Here is a 23,885-nt window from a genome sequence, read left to right as displayed (position 1 = left end):
AGCAGACTTCCTTCCTTCCTCCTGCCGCCAGAACCACACATCTGAAAATTGAGTCACGTGTCTCACTTTCCTATGCACTGGTTGCCTCAACTCACTATGGACAGGCGACTCCCAAGAGTAATGCAGCCTTGACGTGGGGACACACTAGGTACCTGGAAGGGGATGAGGAACAGGCTTGACCCTGCCAGCCCAGAGTGGGGACTGCTGCTGCCATGTCTTGTCACAAGATGCCTTCAGGTACAGGTTGCCAATGCCAGCCCTCCCTGCAACCATGCCCAGGTCCCTGCTGGGGTCAGGGGATGCAGATGTTGCCAGGCATGGTGGTGAAAGGGAGGTTGGCCATACCAGAGGCTGTGGAGTGGTTGACCCAGAATACATCCTGGGGACTAAATGGCAGGGGCAGTCACATGCCTGAGCCAGGGTGCCGAGCCCCAGCCATGCTCTAGTTTCCCATCAGACTTCAATTAGGAAACACAAATTCAAAGATAAAATTGTGAAGACTCTCTTGTGGCACTTGGGCAGCTCAGTCGGTTAAGCGTCCAACTTCAGCTCAGGTCACGATCTCACGATCCGTGGGTTCCGGCCCCGCATCAGGCTCTGTGCTGACAGCTCGGAGCCTGGAGCCTACTTCAGATTCTGGGTCTCCCCCTCTCTCTGCCCCTCCCCTGCTCACGCTCTGTCTCTCTCAGTCTCCAAAATAAATAAACATTAAAAAATTTAAAAGCAAATTATGAAGACCCTCTTGATGGCCAAATCAGAGCACTAAACCCCAAGCATGGCACTCTTGAGATCACGGCTCTGTCCAACTAACCTCACTGGTTGCACACCACCATTCCCCAAAGCAAAATAAAGGAAGGCCTACAATGCCACAAATCTATAAACCAAAAGCCTCAAGAGGATAGCTGACTGCATAAACCATAACCCCTGTTCCTTAGGTCTTTCTAACATTTCTGAGTGATGTTTTAAAACATAATGAGAAGGTAAGTGATTCGACTTGAAGAACGTGAAGCTGGAATGGGCAGGTGACAGAGAAGCCAAGCATGTGCAAGAGAAGCAAAGAAGCCTAAGACTATACCTTTTTTCTGTTAATGAGCCAGTTTCCCCATTGTGGAACTCAAGGCTTGTCTAAGTTGTGGTTGGTTACAGGCTCCTTTAGGCATTAACAGTCCTCAGCTGGGGACAAAGCAAAACTATCTGCTGCAATCTGGTGTTGGGCTTGTTACCTGGAAATATATACTGTTAACCTCAATGAAGATGACTAGGAAACAGTTTTCCTTTATGGATTTATTTTGATTTGATTTCGTTTTATTTTATCTTCTTCAGTTCTAGTCTCACGGAGACTTTTTAGGGAAGGCCTCCTGGGCTTCAAATCACATGGTGCATGTATATTTGAGGCAACTGTCAATGAATACAAAACAAAACACAAAAAGCAGCTAACTACCTACCAATACTCTGATTTCCTCTCAGAGCATAGAATCATAAATGGAAGTGGATGCCCAGACAGATCCTATATCTCTACCGCCCCACCTCCGCCTCACATTTATTTAGGTGCAGCCACGTGACCAGTTCTCCACAAAGGAATGGCTACGGAAATAATGCGTGCACTCTCTCTCCTTCATGCTCTCCTTTCCATTCCATTATTAGATAGAAACGATGACAAGGCCTTAAAAAGGAATCCAAGAGGCAAGGAACCTGGGTCCCTGGATCGCTGAATGGAGAAGAGCCACTGTCCATTACCCAAAGATACTCTCGCCTTGGACTTTCACGGGGGAAAGAATTTAACTTCTGCTGCATCTACCCGGGACATAATTTTAGGTTTGTTTTTAAATAAATATGTAGTTTACCCTAAATAATACGTGATCTATTCTTAAATGAAGACTGTTCATCCCTATCTTTGCAAATGCTTCTAATTTCTTTTGGTATACCAAATATCACTAGTTAATATACATTCTCTTACACAAGTTCATAAATGTAAACTCCTAAGGCTCATTATTATCTACAATGCTTACCACTAAGTGGCAGATTTTCTGCCAGAGCTTCACGTTCCTTTTCTGTGAGTTCAATTCCCAGATTTTCCAGAACATTGTCTAGGTTATTGGCTTTAACCATTCCTCCTTAAGAAACAAACAGGAAGTAATCATGAAAAAAAATTACGTGATTTCCAAAGATTATATATAATTTTTTTTCTCACATGCATTTTAGTATGATAAAAAAAAACAAAGAAAAAGTTACAATTTATTTGTATTAGTGAACAGGCATATAAGGTTGACTCAGTAAATCACCTAAAATGATGTCAAGAACAACTTAGATAAAATGTTCTGAGGTTGGGGGTGCCTGGCTGACTTAGTCAGTAGAACGTGTGACTCTTATCTTGGCGTCGTGAGTTCAGGCCCCACATTGGGCATTTAGCCTACTTAAAAAATATTCTGAGGTTGAAGCATTACTGGGTGGCAGGCTGTGATTATGTGTTTAAAGTTACTATTTGTAGTATTAAGTAATACTCATCTGTTAAAAGAGGGGCCGAAAGAATACCAATGATAGGACTGTCCCCATGGGGAATACAGAGAGAGTACTGTGCAGGTCTGTCCCCAAAACAAAGCCAAGGTATCAGCTGAGAGGGATAGTTCAAGATTCAGATCATCAATGTTCTGCTATTGCAATATACAAAAAGTGTATGAAAGATGAAAAGACTATAAAAATGGATTCAATGCTCTCAAAGAGAAAACTGTCATGAACAACACATTCACCACAAAATTCTCCAAGAATGTTGCTGACTGGAATTATTCCAAGTATCTGGGATGTCAGGAGGCCAAGTGCCACCTGCAAGAGGCTTCTCTCATTAAATAGCAGCAAACCTTCTACCCTTTTCCTCTTTCCCTTCCTACTTCCCCTTCTGGTCTCTTTTTCTAAGGACCTACAGGAAGAGGAAGTAAAAAAGCATTTTGGCCACAATACCATGCTTCTTTTCCACATTTGCTGTTGCTGCTATTGTTGTTAACTGGTCTTTAGGAAAGAATGTTTTAGAGAAAATAACTTGAGGGGCGCCTGGGTGGCTCAGTTGGCTCGGTGTCCGACTTCGGCTCAGGTCATGATCTCACAGTTTGTGAGTTTGAGCCCCGCGTCGGGGTCTGTGCTCACAGCTCAGAGCCTGGAGCCTGCTTCCAGTTCTGTGTCTCCCTCTCTCTCTCTGCCCCATCCCCACTCATGCTCTCTCTCTGCCTTAAAAATAAATAAAATAAATAAATAAATAAATAAAATAAAAAAGAAAATAACTTGATTTATGCCATAAAATTATTAAAGGTCACTCCAAAATCCTTTGTATTGTTGTTGGGCAAACGCTCAGAAAAACTGCCTATGATATTCTGTATATTATGTGTTGTATAAATTAGATTTCAAATTTTTTTTTTCAACGTTTATTTATTTTTGGGACAGAGAGAGACAGAGCATGAATGGGGGAGGGGCAGAGAGAGAGGGAGACACAGAATCAGAAACAGGCTCCAGGCTCTGAGCCATCAGCCCAGAGCCCGACGCGGGGCTCGAACTCACGGACCGCGAGATCGTGACCTGGCTGAAGTCGGACGCTTAACCGACTGCGCCACCCAGGCGCCCCTAGATTTCAAATGATTCTTTGGGGGTGCTATTTAGAAATATTCTCCAAGAGTGAATGGATCCCTTGCAATACTATACCATGGGTGATTATGCAAAAATACTTAACATAATGAAATAAAAAAATCTAAATAAAGGAATGTAGACATGACTCAAAACCTGGTGGTAAGATGTTTGTGTTGATATTTGTGTTGACATTTAGCAGACTTTTCTGCTAATCATGGTTCTTAAATACCTTTTACAGACTTCACACCATCCAACAATCTGTTCTTATACACCTTTCCAGCAGCTATTAAAAAAGAATAACCATAATTTATATCCAAAGGAAAAGAACATGGACACACAGTTTTTGGGCAACTGGGTAATTCTAGGAGCAATCTTTTTTACTCTTTCCCTAGGAAATCTGTTCTATCTCCTCATCAAATAAAAATTATTTTAGGAAAAAAATTGTGACAAAAATGTACCCAGTGTTCAGCAACCAAGAAGACTGCTGGGAAGACTATACTGTGCAGGAAAAAAAAAATCACTACTTCTTTGTGTCCCCTCCCCCCCTTTTTTTTTTAACCTGTGTCTCACTTCCCTCAGTTTCCTTCCTATCATGCAGGCCTCTCAGGGGCGTGACTGGGTAGTGTTATTACAACCTGCATCAACTCTGATGGCAATATGGTTATGGTTAAAGAGCTGGGTTCACAGATTGAATCTGTACATCAGCAAACTTAATTTGTTTTAAAAATTATTTTCAGTACTTTTTAGGAGAAACAAAGAGACAACAATTTAGAACTGCTGACAATGACCCCCCAAAACCAATGTCCCCGGAAAGGCTGTTCTGAGACTTATATGGCTCACCGTCGATAGGCACGGTCTGTCTCAGCCTCACTAGTTCCTTTTCAGGGAGCTCGACCCCCATGGCTCCCAGGACCTTTAGCAGATCGTTGGCATCAATCTTTTTTCCTTTCAAAAGACAGGAACATCAGTGCGTGACAATTTGGAATCTAATGATTCCAGATAATGAAAAAATGATCACCTTCGGCTCGGAGGTAGCGAGCGAGTAAAAGGAAACACATACAACTACATAGAATCACAGGGAGGCCACAAATAGAACACAGGTCCTTAATCTCCTAAAAGGCATACTCTCTTAGTGATGGATCTGTGTGCATCTAATGCAGCAGAGGGTAGATTTGCTTTTAAGATTGGCCAGCAAGTTAGAATGATGGAAATCATGGAAATTTATAATTTTGGCAGGGGAACTTAGAATTCTGGGGAGATCCTAAATTATGTGATTTTTCTCTTCATATATGCCTATCAAGGTATGGGATTATTTGAATATTAGTGAGGTAAGTGATATTATTGCTTTATTAAAAACATTTGGGCCAGATTTCTTACCAAGACACAGAATCTTCATTGTATTTTTAAAATTTAAGTTGTACAAATAAATACAGCCTAAGACTCTGAAAACAAGTATTCAATGAGACATAATATAAAGACATATAAACAGTTTGGGGAAGTTGAGGAGATGTTTTTAAAATACTACAATTTTATAGTAACTTGCCACTCACCAGAAAACATTTTCAATGCATCCATTAACTTTTTCACTTCAACCTTCCCATTATCTGTTAAGAGAGCCACGTAAATCAAATACAAATCTAACACTGGCACTCATTAGCAATATGGAATTTAAAAAAGAAAGCAATATATGTATACTCCAATATTTTATCCTGTATTCATCTTGAGCCAGAAGTTCTAAAATATTACTAGAGCTTTGATTCATTGAACTACAGAAAATTAAACCTCTGGTAGTTAAGGATGAGATATAAAATTAAATCACCATTTCCCACAGAGTCGGCTTCATGACTCCTATACGTTGGGAAACTCTCCACTGTTTACATCAGGCACAAGGAACAGAATTTACAATTTTTGTGTGCTACATATTAATGTTTGTATCTGGCTCTTACAATTGATCTCCTTATGTAATAAGCTGATATTTAGTAGTTCCTGACTTTTTTTTTTTTTGACACAGAGTTTCTTACTCCTTTATTCCCTATGAGTAAATTAATGATCACTTCAGTAATTGGCTTGAGATAATTTTAAAAGTAGAGATTCTGTATATTTTTAAATCAATATTTAAAGACATTAACATGAAAGCATATTACAAAGATAGAAATTTGGGATTCTATAGGATCTCAGATTCATTTTTCCTTACTAGACCAAAAACAACTAAGACACTGCATTTGCACACATTATTATGTTTTGTCTAATTTGTAGGTGACAAATATGTAAATAGAAGCTTCATGTCACTTTTGTTCTTTATTATCTTCTGGCTCTAAAAGTACAGAGCAGGCCGATATTCATTTTTAAACAATTTATTGAGATATAATTTGCATACCAAACAAATTCATCCATTTCAAGTATACAAGTGAACAGTTTTAGGATATAGACTGAATTCTGCAACTACCACTGCAATCTAATTTTGGAACATTTTCATATTCCGCAAAAGAAACCTCATCATAAAAAAAAGAAGCCTCATGCCATTAATTTGCAGTTCCCATCTACAGCCCCAACCGCAGTCCTAGGCAATCACTAATCTATCTGTGTCAGGGAAAGTGTCAGGACCGAGTGTCAGTATATTATATGAGGACAAGATTTCTAAAAATCCAAATGGAAACATTAATATGTAGTACATGCAGATCTGCTTATTCTGGACATTTCCTATAAATGGAATCCTACAATACGTGCTCTTTTGTGACTGGCTTCTTTCACTTAGCATAATATTTTCATTGAACCACTGCATTTCAGCCCTCATTCGGCTTCAATTGTATTTCAGTGTTTCTAGTTCTAGCTTCAAGGGAGCTGCCTGAGAATGTGGCCTTTATTTAGATGATGGAATTTGAAATAGGAGTGGGATATTATGTAGCTTCAGAAAAAGGCAAAATTCTGTATGTGATAGCCTGAGTGTTTGCAGACCGCTCTGAGAAAATGAATGAGTGCTATCATACGGCTTTGGAATGTGCCTCTCATGTTTAGTCTCCCACATTTTCTCTTTTATTTTCCTATTTTTTCTGTATTCATCTCCTCTAGACCGTTTTTCATGCTATTTTCACCCCTAATTATTTATCTATTCCCTCACTTTTTGTAGTCCTAATCAAAGAACTATGTTTTTAGCATTCCTTTGGATCCAGAATTAAAAAGATTGATGAAATATGTTAATAAAATGACAAGAAAGAATATTACTTTATTTTCTTTCTGAGCTCATTTCTAAGTTTTTACAAATATCTTCTTACTGGCAAACAAACTTCTTCAGAGATGATTTTAGAGAAGCTCACAACTCAAGTTATATTCAGTGATGCAAAAATGTATATGCTTACTCACCATCAACAGGTAGGTTCTTTATCAAATCGCTATTTTCCATTCCTGTGAGATTCATTCCCATGTTTTGCAAAGCAATGTCTAGGTTAGCAACATCAACAATCCCTCCTTGGAAGAAAGAGAAGAATGTAAGCAACATTGAATAACCTTAGAATGTGACAATAGCTATGAATTCCTGTGTGTTATAGATATTGGTTTCACCTTAAAGAAAAAGGTCGAATGTATATTCAGTTGTATCTAAGAGTGTCAGTAATAAAGGCGGAATTAGAATTTCCTCCAATGAGTAATTGTGGGAATCCATTTATATAATTAGCTTTTAAAGACTGTGGCAGAACTTCAAGACGATTTACAGAAATACAGAAAACAAAATTCATATGCTTCTGCCAGTAGGAAAGTATTATTTTTGTTTGCTGAACAGTTTACATGGTTCTTTCCTCTGAATAAATTTTCCCAAAAATATCTAATAATTTCTCTCATCTTGTGAGATTGAAATATATATATAGAAGAATATGCATGACATACATTTACCATTTAACCATTTTTCAGGATAGAGTTCAGTGGCATGGAATATACTCACCTTGTTTTAGAACCATCACCCACTATCCATCCCAGAACCTTCTATCTTCCCAAATTAAAAGTCCGTACTCCTCAAACAATACTCCTCATTCCTCCCTACACCCAGCCTCTGTCTCTATGAATCTGACTGCTCCAGGTTATCTTACATTAATAGAATCATACAGTATCTGTCTTTTTGTGATTGGCTTATTTCACTTAGCAAAATGTCTTCAACGTTCACCATGTTGTAGCCTGTGTCACAATTTCTTTCCATTTTAAGGTTGATGAACACACAGACTGAGCCCATCTTTTGGCTCTTTGAATAGTGCTGGATATACAAATTTGGATACGCACTACAAAAGCCTGAATGTCTGTGTGCCCCCCTAACCCCTGCCATTCATATATTGAAAACCTAATTCTCAAATTGATGGTATTAAGAGATGGGTCCTTTGGGAGGTTATTAGGTCATGAGGGCAGAGCCCTTATGAATGAGATTAGTGTCTTTATAAAGGATAACCTGCAGAGATCCCTTGCCCCTTCCACCTTGAAATGATACAATGCGAAGTCACTGTACAAATACAACCCAGAGGAGGGCCCTTACCCGCCATGCTGGCATCCTGATCTTGGGACTCTAGTCCCCAGAACTGTGAGAAATGAACTTCTGTTGTTTATAAGCCATCCAGTCCCTGGAAATTTATTATAGCAGCCTGAATGCACTAAGACACATGCCCAGAAATGGAATTGCCGAATCATGTAGTAATTTTAAGTTTTTGAGGAACTGCCACACTGGTTTTCATAGTGGCTGCACCATTTCACGCTTCCACCACCAGCGCACAAGTGTTCCAACTTCTCCACATTTTCACCAACACTTGTTATTTTCTGTTCCTTTTTAAAACATTTTATTTTTTTAAATGTTTATTTTTGAGTGGGGGGGAGTGGAGAAAGCATGAGCGGGGTGTGGTGGTGGGGGGGGGGTGCGGGGCAGAGAAAGGATAGAGGATCCAAAGCACAGCCTGATGTGGGTCTCACACTCACGAACTGTGAGATCATGACCTGAGCTGAAGTTGGATGCTTAACTGACTGACTGAGCCATGCAGGCGCTTCTGTTCCTTTTTATAAAATCGCCATCCTATGGGGTGTAAGGTGGCATCTCAATTGTAGTCCACTATAAGTCTAATTGCTCATTTGTAGGTAGTCAGAATGCACTGTGGTTGCCTGTAGGGTTTTTTGTTTTGTTCTGTTTTGGTGTTCTGTGACTTGCTTACGATTTGATTAACCAGAGACCTCTTAAGCAACCTTTTAGGACTCATTACGTGCCCTGTGTTTTAGGATCCATGTCTTTGAACAATCACAAAAAATTACCAACTGTTAGGTCTTCAAATTAGCATTTTCTTTCTTTGTCTCTGTTAGCTCTTTTGTATACTGTTGGATAAACGGGCAGATTTTTCACTCTGACCCTCAGGCCTCTTACTCCTCCTTCCTGTTTGTTACTTTTTTGTCTTTATGCTGGAATCTTCGTAATTTTTTCAGAGTTCTATTCCAGTAATCCAATTAATTCTTCATTTACATCTGCCAATAAAACCATTATGTTTTTAAATTTTCCAGGCTAGACAGTTCATTTCTAGAAATTTTGACTCCTTTCAAATCCATGTTTTCCTGTGCTAGTTTTTAAGAGTATTTCCATTTTCCTTTTGTGAATTCAGTCATTTAAAGCATACTTATTTTATGGTCTATCTAAAATATTTGTGTCATAGGAAGTCTTTGGGGGTTCCACTTTTTATCGTATATATTGGCAATTTTTTTTTAAATATACTTTATTGTCAAATTGGTTTCCATACAACACCCAGTGCTCATCCCAACAAGTGCCCTCCTCAATGCCCATCGCCCACTTTCCCCTCTCCCCCAACGCCCATCAACCCTCAGTTTGTTCTCAGTTTTTAAGTCTCTTCTGCTTTGCCTCCTTCCCTCTCTAACTTTTTTTCCCCCTTCCTCTCCCCCATGGTCTTCTGTTAAGTTTCTCAGGATCCACATATGAGTGAAAGCATATGGTATCTGTCTTTCTCTGCCTGACTTATTTCACTTCGCATAACACTCTCCAGTTCCACCCACGTTGCTACAAAAGGCCAGATTTCATTCTTTCTAATTGCCAAGTAGTATTCCATTGCATATATAAACCACATCTTCTTTATCCATTCATCAGTTGATGGACAGTTAGGCTCTTTCCATGATTTGGCTATTGTTGAAAGCACTGCTATCAACATTGGGGTACATGTGCCCCCATGCATCAGCACTCCTGTATCCCTTGGGTAAATTCCTAACAGTGCTATTGCTGGGTCATAGGGTAGATCTATTTTTAATTTTTTGAGGAACCTCCACACTGTTTTCCAGAGCAGCTCTACCAGTTTGCATTCCCACCAACAGTGCAAGAGGGTTCCCATTTCTTCACATCCTGGCCAGCATCTATAATCACCTGATTTGTTCATTTTAGCCACTCTGACCACTCAGCGTGAGGTGGTATCTCAGTGTGGCTTTGATTTGTATTTCCCTGATGATGAGTGATGTTGAGCATCGTTTCATGTGTCTGTTGGCTATCTGGATGTCTTCTTTGGAAAAGTGTCTATTCATGTCTTCTGCCCATTTCTTCACTGGGTTATTTGTTTTTCAGGTGTGGAGTTTGCGAGTTCTTTATAGATTTCAGATACTAGCCCTTTATCCAATATGTCATTTGCAAATACCTTCTCCCATTCTGACGGTTGCCTTTTAGTTTTGTTGATTGTTTCCTTTGTAGCGCAGAAGGCTTTTATCTTGATGAGGTCCCAATAGTTCATTTTTGCTTTTAATTCCCTTTTGGCAAAATTTTTTCATCTTTTGTAATTTTCTGTTTCAAGTTCATTTAAGAAAAGTTTTATAGCGAAACTTCTTCTGACCATGATATGAGGATGAATTTCTTGAATACTAGAGTTACTACAATGCTGGTGCAAACTTTAAAAAAATTTTCTTTTAATATTTATTTCTTTTGAGAGAGAGAGAGAGAACGCACATGCAGGTGAGTGGGGGAGGTGCGGAGAGAGACTGAGACAGAGAATCCAAAGCAGGCTCTGCACTCTCAGCACAGAGCGTGACATGGGGCTCAAACCCACAAACCATGAGATCATGACCTGAGCCAAAGTCACACACTCAACTGACAGAGCCACCCAGGTGCCTCACTTTTTGTTAAATTTTTGTGAGTTCCTAGGCCATGCAGGGAGTGCAAATATGAATTGGAACCAACATGAACATAGGTCCATAGTCATGAATTTTCAAAGAAGACATTTCTTCATGATCTTAGAATCCATGACTATACACATAAACTTCCTTTTACCTACTTGTGCTGATTAGACATTTTTCTAGTTTACCATTTCCTTAAGGGTGAAGTTATTCAAGAGCTCTACTTTTATGTGGATTTTTGCTTCCATCTTAAGGTAAAATAATGGTACAGGAGGCCATTTCGTAAAATAAATACAGAAAAGATCTTTGGAAAAAACATGAATGTAGTTTTACACACACATACACACACAGTGGTCAAGGCTTCTCGTCTGCTTTTCAGATTCAGATTCATCTGCTTTTTTGCTATAACTGTCACTCACCTTTAAGGGTTTTTACACCATCCATCAACCTATTTTGGTACACCTTTCCAACAGCTGTAAGAAAGAAAGAAATCAGACCACACCCATGAAAGATTAAGTTAGGCATTTAGGAAAGACAGACATCATAATTTACCCCCAGAAAAGGCCTAATTTAATTGTAAATAACCAAGAAAACAGTTAACAAGTAGAGAAAATTTTCAATATGGCCCCCTGGCTTCTGAGGGAGTTATCATGGGCACTCTACTATGCTGAAACACACACATCTTAATTCCCTATGCCTCCCTTTAATTTCCCCATTTTCCCTTTCTGGTATTTTCTCACTCTTTTTACTTTCCTGTATGTCCCTGTTTATTCTTGAGGATGCCTTCTGACTAGAATCAAAAGTTAGAATAGGCACTTCCTTGACTTAATACCAGGTTAGTGACTGAAGGGGCCAATGATTCTATAAACAAAGTGGCACCGCTGGGGTTACTTCTTAAACTGGAACTGCATAATTCCTTCTAAATCCTGTTTTTATCAAATGGAAATAATTCTAGAACTTCTCAAAAAATAAACACAAGTCTGAGTTCCTTAAAGGCTACATTGTTTTTTTTAAATACTCACCACTGACTGGCAGACATTTCTTTAGTTTTGAGCACTCCTTATCTGTGAGCTCTACCCCCATTTTCTCCAGAATACTTTGAATATCACTGACATTAACTTCTCCTCCTTCAAAGAAAGAAATGTAAGTAGATGAAAAGTTTGACTATGACCTAAAATCTCCAAAATATGAAAAAAAGAAGTCATTTATCTATTCAGCAGATCATGCAACAGCTATAAACAAAGTAGCATGAGACCTTTGCGCCATCAGACATCATGGAAACAGAATTGTTGCCTTTACTCAAAAAATTCAGTATCTATAATTATGGAGTAAAGCAATTTTTTTTTGAGTAAAGCAATTTAAGCAAGATGTAAGTGGCTTGGGGGATTCCAAGTTATTTAAAATATCACAGATATTTAAAATTCAGTGTCTCTGTTATTACCTTAATTATGAGTGTTGTGTCTGGTTTTACTTCACTACTTAATATGTTAATTCAGCATAATGTGCATTTGCCTTTGAGAACATTTAATTCTATTACACAAGTGAAGTAAGTACATTAGTTCAAGTTTGTAGTTTACAAAACATGGGCTACATCTTTTAAGATGTTTTGCAGTACAGACAAGTAGTTTTTAAGTAAAGGGTATGTAAGTTAGATAGAAGGGAATGAAAGAACTGAGCAATATTTAATACTCATGAGGCATTACATGCACATGGAGAACGTGTTCACTAAATATATGTTAGACTAAATGTATAAGAAGCGCTAAATATTTGTGATACTCTAACATTGCTTGAGGCACCAAATATTCAAGATGTGGTAAATATTTATGACACTTGTTCAAATGACTCTAATTTGGCAATCCATTGGTGACACCATTTTTAGGTCTTCTGTGTCCTCTGCTCAAGGAACACAAAACCTATGGCTCTTTGATGGCCTTAATGGCAAGCTACAACTATTAACAACAGGTACTTGTCCTTGTGTCTTTCTTTTTTTGTTTTTGTTTTTGTTTTTTTAAGTTTATTTACTTTGAGATAGAGTGGGGGAGAGGGGCAGAGAGATTGAGAGAGAGAGAGAGAGAGAGAATCCCATGCAGGCCCTGTGCTGTCAGTGCAGAGCCTGACATGGGGCTCGATCTCACAAACTGTGAGATCATGACCTGATACAAAGTCAAGAGTCAGATGCTCAACTGACTGAGCCACCCAGGTGCCCCTAACCCTGAGTCTTTCTGAAAGAGTTTGTGTCACAGGCTAGAGCACTTTCCATCTGTGGTCCATCTGCTTGAATCTCAATTCTGGTCCTTATAACCACATCAGCAGCAGGAAAAACTAATGCTGCTGAACAGAGAGAGACACAAAACTTATTATGCACATCACACACCTTAGATTCAAGTAGTGTAGTCCTTCCATTCACTCTACCCTGAATTTGTTAATGTATTCCATATTTCTGCCCCATTTTTGCTGTGTTTTTATTTTATTTTATTTTATTTTATTTTATTTATTTTTTTTGCTGTGTGTTTTTAAATGATTTAATACTGTGTGACTCAAACATTTTAACTGGGTCCATGAGCCTTTCTGTCCTGCCCACTCTGGACTAGTACTTTGAGGCTACAATTGCAGAAAGTCAGTTTCCCTTGACACTCAGATTATGCATATCAAAGTACTGTTTGGAAGAAACCTCAGAGGATAATGAATTTTTTTATCAAGCATTGCACTTCAGTATATAGTGTAAATATCAAAAGTGAAAATTCCATACAATTTATCACATATACAAGGACTACTTGGAGTAAAAGAGGGTATTAAAAATAATTCAGTAAAAATTAATCTCCCTCAGTGGTAAACCATAACAATCTAGGATGTAAGATCACTCTGAAGTTAAACTCTAGGCTAGGAGTCAGCCAACTTTTCTATAAAAGTTTATAAACAATAGAAAATATTCTAGGTTTTGTAGGACTTACGATCTCTGTCACAACTACTCAGCTCCACCTTTGTATGGTAAAAGCAGCCATAAATAATGCACAAACTAATGGGCTGGATGTGTTCCAATGAAATTGTTTACACAAACGGAAGCAGATTTGGCCCAAGGGTCAGAGTTTGCCAACCCGTAGTTTAGACAATTAAAGTAGAAACACTTCCCCAATAAAATGGTAAAATGGCAGAGTAAAAAGGTAGTGATGGGAGAGTTGGAATAGAGCATTAAAATATAACTTAATGTACGAATTAGGAGCTTAGAGTCACAATAATTGTTCACTAACCTGTAACAGTGGCCACTGCATCCATCAATGTGCTGAGCTCAACCTTCCCATTAGCTACAAGGAAAGCCAAAATAAGGTAATAAGGCCAGAGAGTCATATATAAACAGACAAAAAATAGGGCAAATTGGGAAATAAGAGATCGAAGTTCATTAGCTCCACTGCTTTATCTGACGCAACTATAAGGATATAAACCCTGGATTTAAAGAATTAACTCCATATTAGTTGAGGGAGAGTCTTTATCTCTTGGACGAAATGGAGTCTTGAATGTACCTCTTGAATTTGAAGGCTGCTCTCCATCTTACTGGCAGGGTGAAAGGTCCCAGTGACTTATTTGGCTGTGTAGCAATTTATCAGCTTTGGTTCAGCCACATTTGTCAGAGGAGTCTTTGGGGACCACCTTTCTTGTCTTCTTACTTTTTCCCAATTTGTCTTTCTCTAGTTTCTTTGTCTATCACAACTATCTTGGGATTTTTGATCACATAAATTGGTGACCTGTTTCTTCTATTAACACTACATATACTTGTGTGTAAAGATAGGTATGTATTTCTCTTTAACCCTAAAAGACGGGTAGATATTTCAGAGAGTCTCCAAACTGAAAGGACTTGTGGTAACATAATAACTAGTTACAAAGGGGATTCAACAGTTCACTGAAAGCTAATGGGTTAATAAAAATTCTATGTGATGAGTCGAATGTGCAGACTTGCTCTCCTATGTCCTAAGGCTTCATGAAGTCCTTGTGTAACACTAGTAATTATTTTTTTTTAAAAAAGGGTAATGAGTCATAAAAAAAGCAATAAACTTTAGAAGAATATTATGCCTTATTGGGAATAACTTGGAATTAGGATGGTTCTGAGGGGGAGGGGGGGTTCAAGAGAAGGCCAAGTTTGCACCCGTGTGCTGAGTATGAACAAGTATTCCCTTGTATGCCACTGAAATTGGCCAGGATGTTGCTGGTTGTTTCAAAATGAGTATAATTTCTGCCAAACCTTCTTTGGAAAGCAGAAAACTGCATGAGTGATGATTAGGCAATTGTCTTTTTGCTTTGATAACATTTATACCAATGATTTGGAGCCCTTTGGTTATGTACTGCTCAAATGAAGTGTTAGAAGGCCAGCCTATATTTGACGTTCCTCTTGAAGACTTTCTGTCACTTTGAATTATTTGTATTTTTCACTGTTTTTCATTTGTTTAGTCTAATTATTCCATCATTCCATTCATTCTTCAATATTTATTGCCTCTAAATATAAAATGATGTACGTATGGTTTCTACTTACGAGAAAATCACAGTTCATAAACAAAGAAGAGTGATATAAAGACACTCACTTTTTATACAATATGCTAAGTGTATAATAATACATGTGTGAATAGGATGAATTTTAAACTAAGAGGAAGAGTAAATAAAGTGAATTCCAGGGATCAGGGAGCTCTGGAAAAGGTAAACTTTGAGATTAATTTTATAGACAAGAATTGGCCTGGTGAAATATGCCTAAGTATTTTTGTTCTAGGAGTTGGAGAGTATGTGGAAAAGGACAATTGGATAATCAAATCAGATGCCATGGTATAAGCATTAAATAACAAAGAAGATCTGTATATTAATTGAAGAAAATTTTATGAATTATCTACTAAATTTCAGGCACCATATGAGGCACTAAAGATTAAAATATATTTAATAATAAATTTAATATAATTTCTGAACAAGTCAGTTTCTGGGGTGAGACGGACAAGTAAACATACGGTAATAGAGTAGTTGGGTTGACGTAGAGCAAACGATAAAATCAGGAGATGCTCCCGCTAAAATTCATCCATTTATAGCTACTGCTTTGCAACAGGGTGGAGAGCCAACTATATAAGAATCTTGAACCCTGCCTATATCCAATACTATGGTTCAGACACCTCAGTGTTATAGGGCAATGTGGAAGCAGGAAATAATGTAAAATAAAGCTAAAAGGAAAGCAAGGGTCAGATCACAGATGTATGAAATAGTCAGCACTCCTAATTGGTAGGACTTGGTATTCAATGAGATGTGGCACTAAGAAAAAGTTGCAGTGAAAAATACCAATTCGGTTTTTTTTTTAATATTTATTTATTTTTTGAGAGAGAGAGAGAGAGAGAGAGAGAGAGAGAGAGAAACGAACAATTGGGGGAGGGGCAGAGAGAGACACACACACAGAATCTGAAGCAGGCTGTAGGCTCTGAGCTGTCAGCACAGAGCCCAGCACGGGACTCGAACTCATGGACAGCGAGATCATGACCTAAACCAAAGTTGGAGGCTTAACCGACTGAGCCACCCAGGTGCCCTGAAAAATGTCAATTTTTAAATTTGTTTTACTAAGAACATGATGGTGCCACCAGCTGAGAAAGGGAATGTATAATTAGGAGATAGTTTGGGGTAGGTATTTTTAAATATAGTGAATTTAAGATCTGAGGCTTTGCTGAGCAAGAATGAATTTGGCAGATACAACCCAACAGGAATCTGGATGTGGTTTTACCCAACCCATATTTGGGGAGGAATTTGGGCTGCAGAAAAACATCTAGAAGTTTTCAGCATATAATGACACTTGGAAATAGGAGTGTGGATAATACTGTCCACTGAGAATTGTAACACGGAATTGTAAAAGTTAAAGTGATTAATGGGCTTAGGACACAACTATTTGAGGGATACTAATAATAGGGAAATTAGTCATATTTTTCTTCCTTCCTTTCTATTCGCCAGCCTGTGAGATTCATTTTGCTCCTTGTAAATTCATTACTGGATCAGAAAGTAGTTATAATAGTTCTGTGTGTGATGCTTGGAATCCAAAAGAGAAGAGATTAAAGATATGGGGCTTATAGAAATGAAGAGAAGCCTAGTTTCTTCTCTAAGCTTTGCAAAAATGTCATTTTGATACTAGGTAAAACTAATTATGGACACACTCATGTACAAGTGCAGAAAGTCTCCTGTAAGATACAGTAGTATGTGAAACACGCACCGGTAAGTGGTAGATTTTCTGTCACATCTTCGTGTTCCTTTTGTGTGAGCTTGATTCCCAAGTTTTCCAGGACAGTGTCCAGGTTATTCACCTTAACTCTGCCTGCTTAGGAAACATACAGGAACGAAACATGAAAAAAAAATGAGTTTAAAATATTAGAAATATATTTTTGAATGCGAATTGTTTTCTGAATATATATACTTTGTCATTATTACAATAAAAAACAAAAGAGAAAATGTACTTCTGTGATTATTACTTTTCTGTATGAACTCCCATTTAACATGTCTAAGAGCATTAAATAATCAACAGAAAAATCAGAATTAGTAATTCTTCCTTTGAACCTTGAATGGAAGCCTGTATTATAAACAGCTCATGAAGGGATAGGCTACGTGATTTGATTATAACCAATATTAGAGAGAATAGGAATGAGCTTTGATGATAGGACCTCACTAATTTATTAACTAACTAATATTAAAACAGAGTGAAGATCATAAGGTAACCTTAAAAACAAGCAGAATCTTAGCACTTTTTTAGATAAAATCAATCATTTTAAAGTGAACACCTCAGTGGAATTTGGTACATATTCACAATGTTGTACAAATATCACTTCCAGTTCCAAAACATTTTCATCATCCCCAAAGGAGAGCCCATACGTATTAAGTACTCACTCCCCACTTCCCTCTCCACCCAGCCCCCGGCAACCCTAACCTACTTTTTGTTTCTATGGATGTGCCTTCAATCTTCCTTCATAACAAGCTTTCCTTACACAACTCCCTAAAAATTCGGTAATTCTTTTCTTCATAATTTGCTGTGTATGATTAGGTTTTTGGGGTTTTGAGTATGGATTCCTAGCAAGATGGATTGAGACATTATAGCGTAAAATATTACGATGACGAAAGTAACTAAGTAACTGGGGTGCCTAGGTGGCTCGGTCGGTTAAGCATCTGACTCTTGATTTCAGCTCGGGTCGTGATCTCAGCGACGGGGAGTTCAAGCCCTGCGACTGGCTCTGCACTGTCAGTGCAGGGCCTGCTTGGGATTCCCCTTCTCTCTCTCTCTCTGCACTCCCCCACTTACCATCTTTCTCTCTCAAAGTAAATAAACTTAAAATGAAAGAAAGTAACTAAGTGATCTATACATAGGAAGCTAGACAGGACTCGTGTCTAAATGATAAATGTGAACCTTGAAGATTTCAGATGTCTCTGCCTTTCTTATTAGGCTTTTAACCTACCCTGAGTGGATTTCACCCCATCCAACATTGCATTCTGAAATACGTTTCCAGCAGCTATAGGAAAAGGAACAATTCATGTCAGAAGGGAAATGGTATGAACATCCACTTACTTATAACTTCAGTAAAACAACTGTAACTGAGTGGGACATGTGTTCTGTCTCAGTATTAAATTTAAAAAGAAGTTATGGAAAAGAAAACTGTCTCAGTGTGACAAATATATGTCTTTTCTGGCAAGTAGGAGACTGACAGCTGAGGGAAACACTATTATGTTGAAACAATCACACCTTTCCTTTTTCTGTTCACTTCCCCTTTTATTTCTTTTCCTCGTCCCCTCCAGTTTCCTTCCTTTTCTTCCTGAGGATATAGGCTGATCAACTACCTGACACTCAGATGGCAAAGCTATGGCTGAAGGGTTTGGTAAACTGCAGACTAAATCCAAATGACAATGCCTTTTCCTAATCAATTTCAGGATTTTTCAGAAAGCCCTCGACAGGTAAAAATTTTAAATTGTTCACACGGGCCACAAAACCAAGTTCCCTAGAAAGTCTTTGTGGCTTCTGTATAGCTCACCATCAATTGGCAGAGTTTCCTGCAGCTTTTTAAGCTCCTCAGCTGTGAGCTCGATCCCCATGCTTCCCAGAACTTTCTCCAGATCACTGACATGAACCTTTTTTCCTTTGAAAATACAAGAACATTAATGTCTGAGAATAATCATTCCATGAAATGGTGAACAATTCATTCTCATTATAACGCATCCCCCCCATTTGAGGAAATGGAAGGGGACGAGACACATCTACACAGAATTATGGGGAAGTCACATAATAGAACATAACCCCTTAGTGTTTACAAAAGGAAGGTCTTTTATTTCTGGGAACAAGTCTGCCCTGCTGAGAACAAATTTGTTTCATAATTGGCCAGCAAATTAAGATACTAGATGGAAAACGCATAAATTCAGCTATCATTTATTGTATTTTGATTCTTGTCTCTGAATAATGTGACTTTTTTCTTCATAATGACAATAACTTGATCCTGTCAGGGCTTTACAATGTAACTGGAATAAGTGTACAATGCACAATATAATGATTCCACAAGTCTAGACCTTAATCGGTGCTCATGATAACAAATGAACTCTTCATCCCATCAACTTATTTCACTCATCCCCTCACCCACCTCCCTTCTGGCAACAATGTGGTCTCTATAGTTAAGAGTCTAGTTTTTTTGGTTTCTGTTTCTGTTTGTTGGTTTTTTTTAATTTTTTTTAATGTTTATTCATTTGTGAGAGAGAGAGAGAGAAATACAGAGCATGAGTGGGGGAGGGGCAGAGAAAGAGAGGGAGACACAGAAGCTGAAGCAGCTCCAGGCTCAGAGCTGTCAGCACAGAGCCCAATGAGGGGCTCAAACTCATGAACCATGAGATCGTGACCTGAGTGGAAGTCGGATGCTTAATTGACTGAGCCACCAGGGCGCCCCATTCCTTTGTTTCTTAAATTCCACATGAGTGAAATCAAACGGTGTTTGTCTTTTTCTGGCTGATTTATTTCACTTAACATTGTATCCTCTAGATCTACTTAAAAGTAATTTCTTATAGAAAGATTGAGCGACATTGGCAAAAACAGCTGAGCAGTGAGTGGGTTGTTTCATGAAACTATCCTTCCACCGAAACACAATGAGTGAGAAAGAACTATCAGAATCAACTTCCTTAGAACTCTGGAAAACAGTCAAAGTTTGGTACATCAACCAAGTGAAAGCAGAATTGAGAAAAAGGTGACTTATAGTAAGAGAGCTTTGTGGCATTTTGACCCCCTTCCCCAAACTGTTTTTGATCATCCATCCCTGTGAGCAAAATATTTTCCAGGACAAAAGTGACAGTCTCTTATTTACCTGTAAAAGGTTTCATTCCATCCATATGCGTTCTCATTTCAACCTTCCCATGAACTGTAAGAAAATGTAAATCAAATACATAGTGGCATTCGCTGAGAAATGCAAAACAGGAAGCACAATGGCATTCATTGGCTACTTTTTATCCCCCACCTACCCCAAGGAGCACAAAAGGACATGGAAAATAATCACTCTGCTTGTTATAAAGGTGCCTGTTTTAACAACTGCTTTCATCCATTGTCATATGGCAAAACGCTAAAGGTGTGAGATTCAAAAGTCACCTCTTTTCATCAGACTTTATTTTTAGCTTTCCACTTTGGAAAACCAAAGATGATTTGGGCCACGCCAGGGAAAACAAAATTTAAAACTGGGATCTTATTCACCACTGTTTTAACGGGACTTTTGAAATGATCTCTTTCTTTACTGAGATTCTAATTACTATTTCCTTTCATGTTCACTGACCCAGGCAGACCAGTTTACTCTTGATTTGCATGACGTACGATTTGCTTGAGGGCAATATTCATTTTGAGCTCAGCTTCCCAACTCTAATGATTTGCATAGTTTTCATAGTAGACATAGTAGACAAATTGAATTTCATACAAATTAATATTTAAAAAGACATTAATATGTTAAAGAACAGAAATATCTCACGAATAGATGATTTTTGAGATCTATATTTTGCCAAGAAAGAAAAACGACCTAAAAAACTGTCACTGTTGGTAAGTTACTTGAAAAATTCCTGATTTTAGATTGTAAGTAATAAATTACAGTATACAGTATCTAAAAACCCCTATACCATGGAAAATTTACAAATGAAGGTCCTGGATAACTCAAAAATATTTACTGAAGTATTAGAAGTACGCAGTGACTCTTAGCAGAAGCTGTGTGACACTTACATGTACACAATAACAAGTATTAGAACAGTGAGCAGGATAAATATACATTTATTCATTGGTTGCTAAATCTAGGCTAAACGAGAATCTTCCTTGTTTTTCTTCTGGATCTTTTGAGGCAGAACATTCCAAAAGTTATTTCTGTAGTAAAACCAATTAGTGAGGTCAGGAAAGCATGAAGATATGTGTCAGTTTTACGGGGCCACTGGAAATTCTCAGAAACAAAGATGATAACACCTATTTGGTGTAAAATTCGCTATTTAACTTGGGTCCCATTTCAACTGAATCTTGCCCTCTCCGGTAAATTCATATCTCCGTCCTGACAGACACAGTATGAGAAAAGCTTTGCCCTAAATGGGGTCTTTCTGTCCCAAATGATATAATTGGGGCTCTATGCTTGAGCCTTAATCTTTCACAAAACTTCTTTTTAAGCTCAATACTGATGGTAACTCTTCAGATGAGCAGATCACCAATAAGCAATAACTTAAAAATTTTAACTCTGGGGGTGCCTGGGTGGCTCGGTCGGTTAAGCATCCGACTTCAGCTCAGGTCATAATCTCACGGTTCATGAGTTCAAGCCTGCATCAAGCTTGCTGCTGTCAGCACAGAGCCCACTTTGGATCCTCTGTCCACCCCCCTCTTTGTCCCAGCCCCCGCTTACGCTCTCTTTGTGTCTTTCAAAATAAATAAATTAACTTAAAAAAAAATTCTAACTCTGATTTAAAGAAAAAAGGATTAATCATTCCACATGTCCATTTTATTTCATGTGTACTTTTTAATCTCACAATGATTTTCATTATGTTGGTTGATCTGAAATTATTATTTTAAAATAAGGAACAGAAATCATTGGCAATACCAGAGGATAGTTTCAAATAATAGCTATATTTCCACCCATAATTCTGCTTTTTTAAGCAATATTAAAAAAAATTCAACCATAATCTCAAATAGACAAAAAATAGTTTTCTATTATGAAAGCTGATTGTTCCATATCTAGTCTCATTCACGGATACACCATTGCAAGCAAAGAAAACAAGACAGTGAAGACCACTTGTATGGTCCTTCTAGTACACTACCAGTGGTAAAAATTAGAGAATAAATTAAATGAATTAACAAAAATATTTTTAAGGGTACACTGCTTATCTTACACAATGACGTGAATAAATGCACCTTAATAAGATGAGCAAGTATTGATTCATCTAAGGTTATATGATAGTTAAGGCATGTTCCAGACAGATACTTCTTAGCCCTACTATAACGTTCTCAGGCTGATATTTAACATTTGCTTATTTAGCTTGAGAATTCTTTTAGCCCCAATTCAGAATGTACTAAACTTTAGACTTTGTCTCTAGCCCATCAAGGGAGATTAGAGCTTTGGGAACAGTCAGTCCTTGGACCATGGAATCCAGCTCAGAATGATGGGATGTAAGCAGAGGCATAAGTGGGGCCACTGAGCATTCAGGCATTCCACACATTCAGGCCTGAGTGGTTACTGTTCCTTTTCCCCTCAAGGGTAACTGGAAAACTTGGTCCTATTCCTTTGGTGCAGGAAATAGGTCCTACACTTCATATTCCTCCTTTATCATGCTTTTTTTTTCTTTTAAGAGAGAGAGTGAACACGCGTGTGCATGAGAGAGACAGAGAGAGAGAGAGAGAGAAAGAGAGACAGAGAGAGAGAGACAGTCCAAAGCAGGCCACACTCTGCACAGAGTTGGATGCAGGGCTCGATCCCACATCCCTGGGACCATGACCTGGGCCGAAATCAAGAGTTGGACGCTCAACAGACTGAATCACCCAAACGCCCCTATTCTGCCTTTCTACATGTCCTTGAAAATGGTGAGGCAAAGACAGAAATGCTATTTTAATAACCTCCCACTTAGGGGTACCTGGCTGGCTCAGGTGGTAAAGCATGCAACTCTTGATCTCAGGTTGTGAACTGAGCTCCACACTGGGCCTAGAGCTTACTTAAAAGAAATTAAAAATAATTTCCCACTTCAGGCTCTGCTCTCTTTTCTCTATAATTTTAAAAATTTTTTTCTGTGTTAAAGTTTCTTCTATTTAATGCACCCCACTCCCTTCCCTCCACAGCAGTGTCTCTCTCTAATTTTGTTCAGTTCTAATAGTGGCCTTGGCCTTGGCCATACTCCAAGTGGAAATGAAGTTACTGAAAATGTCAAGGGGCAAAACATGTTTACTTCCAGTCTGAGTCATCTTTCATGTTTTCCGTCTTCTTAATGCCAAAGTAGGGTTTTCAGAGATTCTTTTATAGAAGCTCAGATTAACCGATTCAAACATATCTTAAATACTCACCGTCGGCTGGTAGATCACGTGTCAGATCATTAATTTCCTCTTCTGAAAGGTTCATCCCCATAGTTTGCAAAGGAGAATCCATTTTATCGACATCAATAATCTCTCCTTGTGAAAAAGTAAAGAATACGGGGAAAACTCACTGATTCCAAAATGTGACCACTCGCATTACTCATAGTGCATTAATGATTATCAGTCTCATGGGGAAAACAAGATTTAATATAGTCTATTCACATATATCAAGGGGGTCAATAAGGATGTTAGAATTCGAATAGAAATCTTCCAGGTGAATGAGCAATTTTCAAATCTTTCACAGCAAATGGTAAAATCAAACTGTGGCTGACAATGAGGGTTTTTTTTTTTTTTTCCTGAACTCCCAGATTAGATGCCTCAACTCCTGACAAAAATCGATCATCAAGTTCTGTTTCCATTTATGTGGAGGACGATGTTATTCAGACCAACCTTCCTCTGGAAACTGAAATCTTGGATAAAATGTAAAAAGCATCTCCTCAAAAGTGCTAAAGAGCTGATAAGAGAGTACGTTACTAGTGCAAAGTCTCATCAAAAGTAGGAACCTAGGGAGGTAAGCAGAGCCCTGTTACTGTTTCTGTTCTAATGATACTTGCTCCAT

The 23,885-nt window shown here is 38.2% G+C and overlaps 1 protein-coding gene across 7 annotated transcripts in view; it reads right to left on the bottom strand.

Annotated features, from left to right (window-relative positions):
• LOC121026385 (uncharacterized) overlaps nucleotides 1-23,373 on the bottom strand; it is a 73,064-nt gene extending 49,691 nt beyond the window's left edge. For 3 of the 7 annotated variants that reach the window (XM_040469248.1, XM_040469249.1, XM_040469252.1), the window contains exons 1-13: nucleotides 23,258-23,373; nucleotides 20,061-20,114; nucleotides 18,750-18,854; nucleotides 18,180-18,233; nucleotides 16,949-17,053; nucleotides 13,980-14,033; nucleotides 11,754-11,858; nucleotides 11,151-11,204; nucleotides 6,973-7,077; nucleotides 5,163-5,216; nucleotides 4,453-4,557; nucleotides 3,842-3,895; nucleotides 2,010-2,114 (exon numbers count right to left, since the gene is read on the bottom strand). In XM_040469248.1, coding sequence (XP_040325182.1) covers nucleotides 2,010-2,114; nucleotides 3,842-3,895; nucleotides 4,453-4,557; nucleotides 5,163-5,216; nucleotides 6,973-7,077; nucleotides 11,151-11,204; nucleotides 11,754-11,858; nucleotides 13,980-14,033; nucleotides 16,949-17,053; nucleotides 18,180-18,233; nucleotides 18,750-18,854; nucleotides 20,061-20,114; nucleotides 23,258-23,339 — 1,036 coding nt within the window. In that variant the 5' untranslated portion in view covers nucleotides 23,340-23,373. The remainder of the gene's footprint in view (nucleotides 1-2,009; nucleotides 2,115-3,841; nucleotides 3,896-4,452; nucleotides 4,558-5,162; nucleotides 5,217-6,972; nucleotides 7,078-11,150; nucleotides 11,205-11,753; nucleotides 11,859-13,979; nucleotides 14,034-16,948; nucleotides 17,054-18,179; nucleotides 18,234-18,749; nucleotides 18,855-20,060; nucleotides 20,115-23,257) is intronic. The other 4 variants (XM_040469250.1, XM_040469251.1, XM_040469253.1 and 1 more) reach the window with 4 other exon arrangements.
• Between the last annotated feature and the right edge of the window lie 512 nt (nucleotides 23,374-23,885).

Source organism: Herpailurus yagouaroundi, unplaced genomic scaffold (genome assembly GCF_014898765.1).
Source record: "Herpailurus yagouaroundi ecotype Mexico unplaced genomic scaffold, PumYag 91230, whole genome shotgun sequence".
In the NCBI taxonomy this organism is placed as follows: Eukaryota; Metazoa; Chordata; class Mammalia; order Carnivora; family Felidae; genus Herpailurus; species Herpailurus yagouaroundi.
Note: the sequence above shows the minus strand (reverse complement) of the source record. Positions and strands in the feature narration are given on the sequence as shown.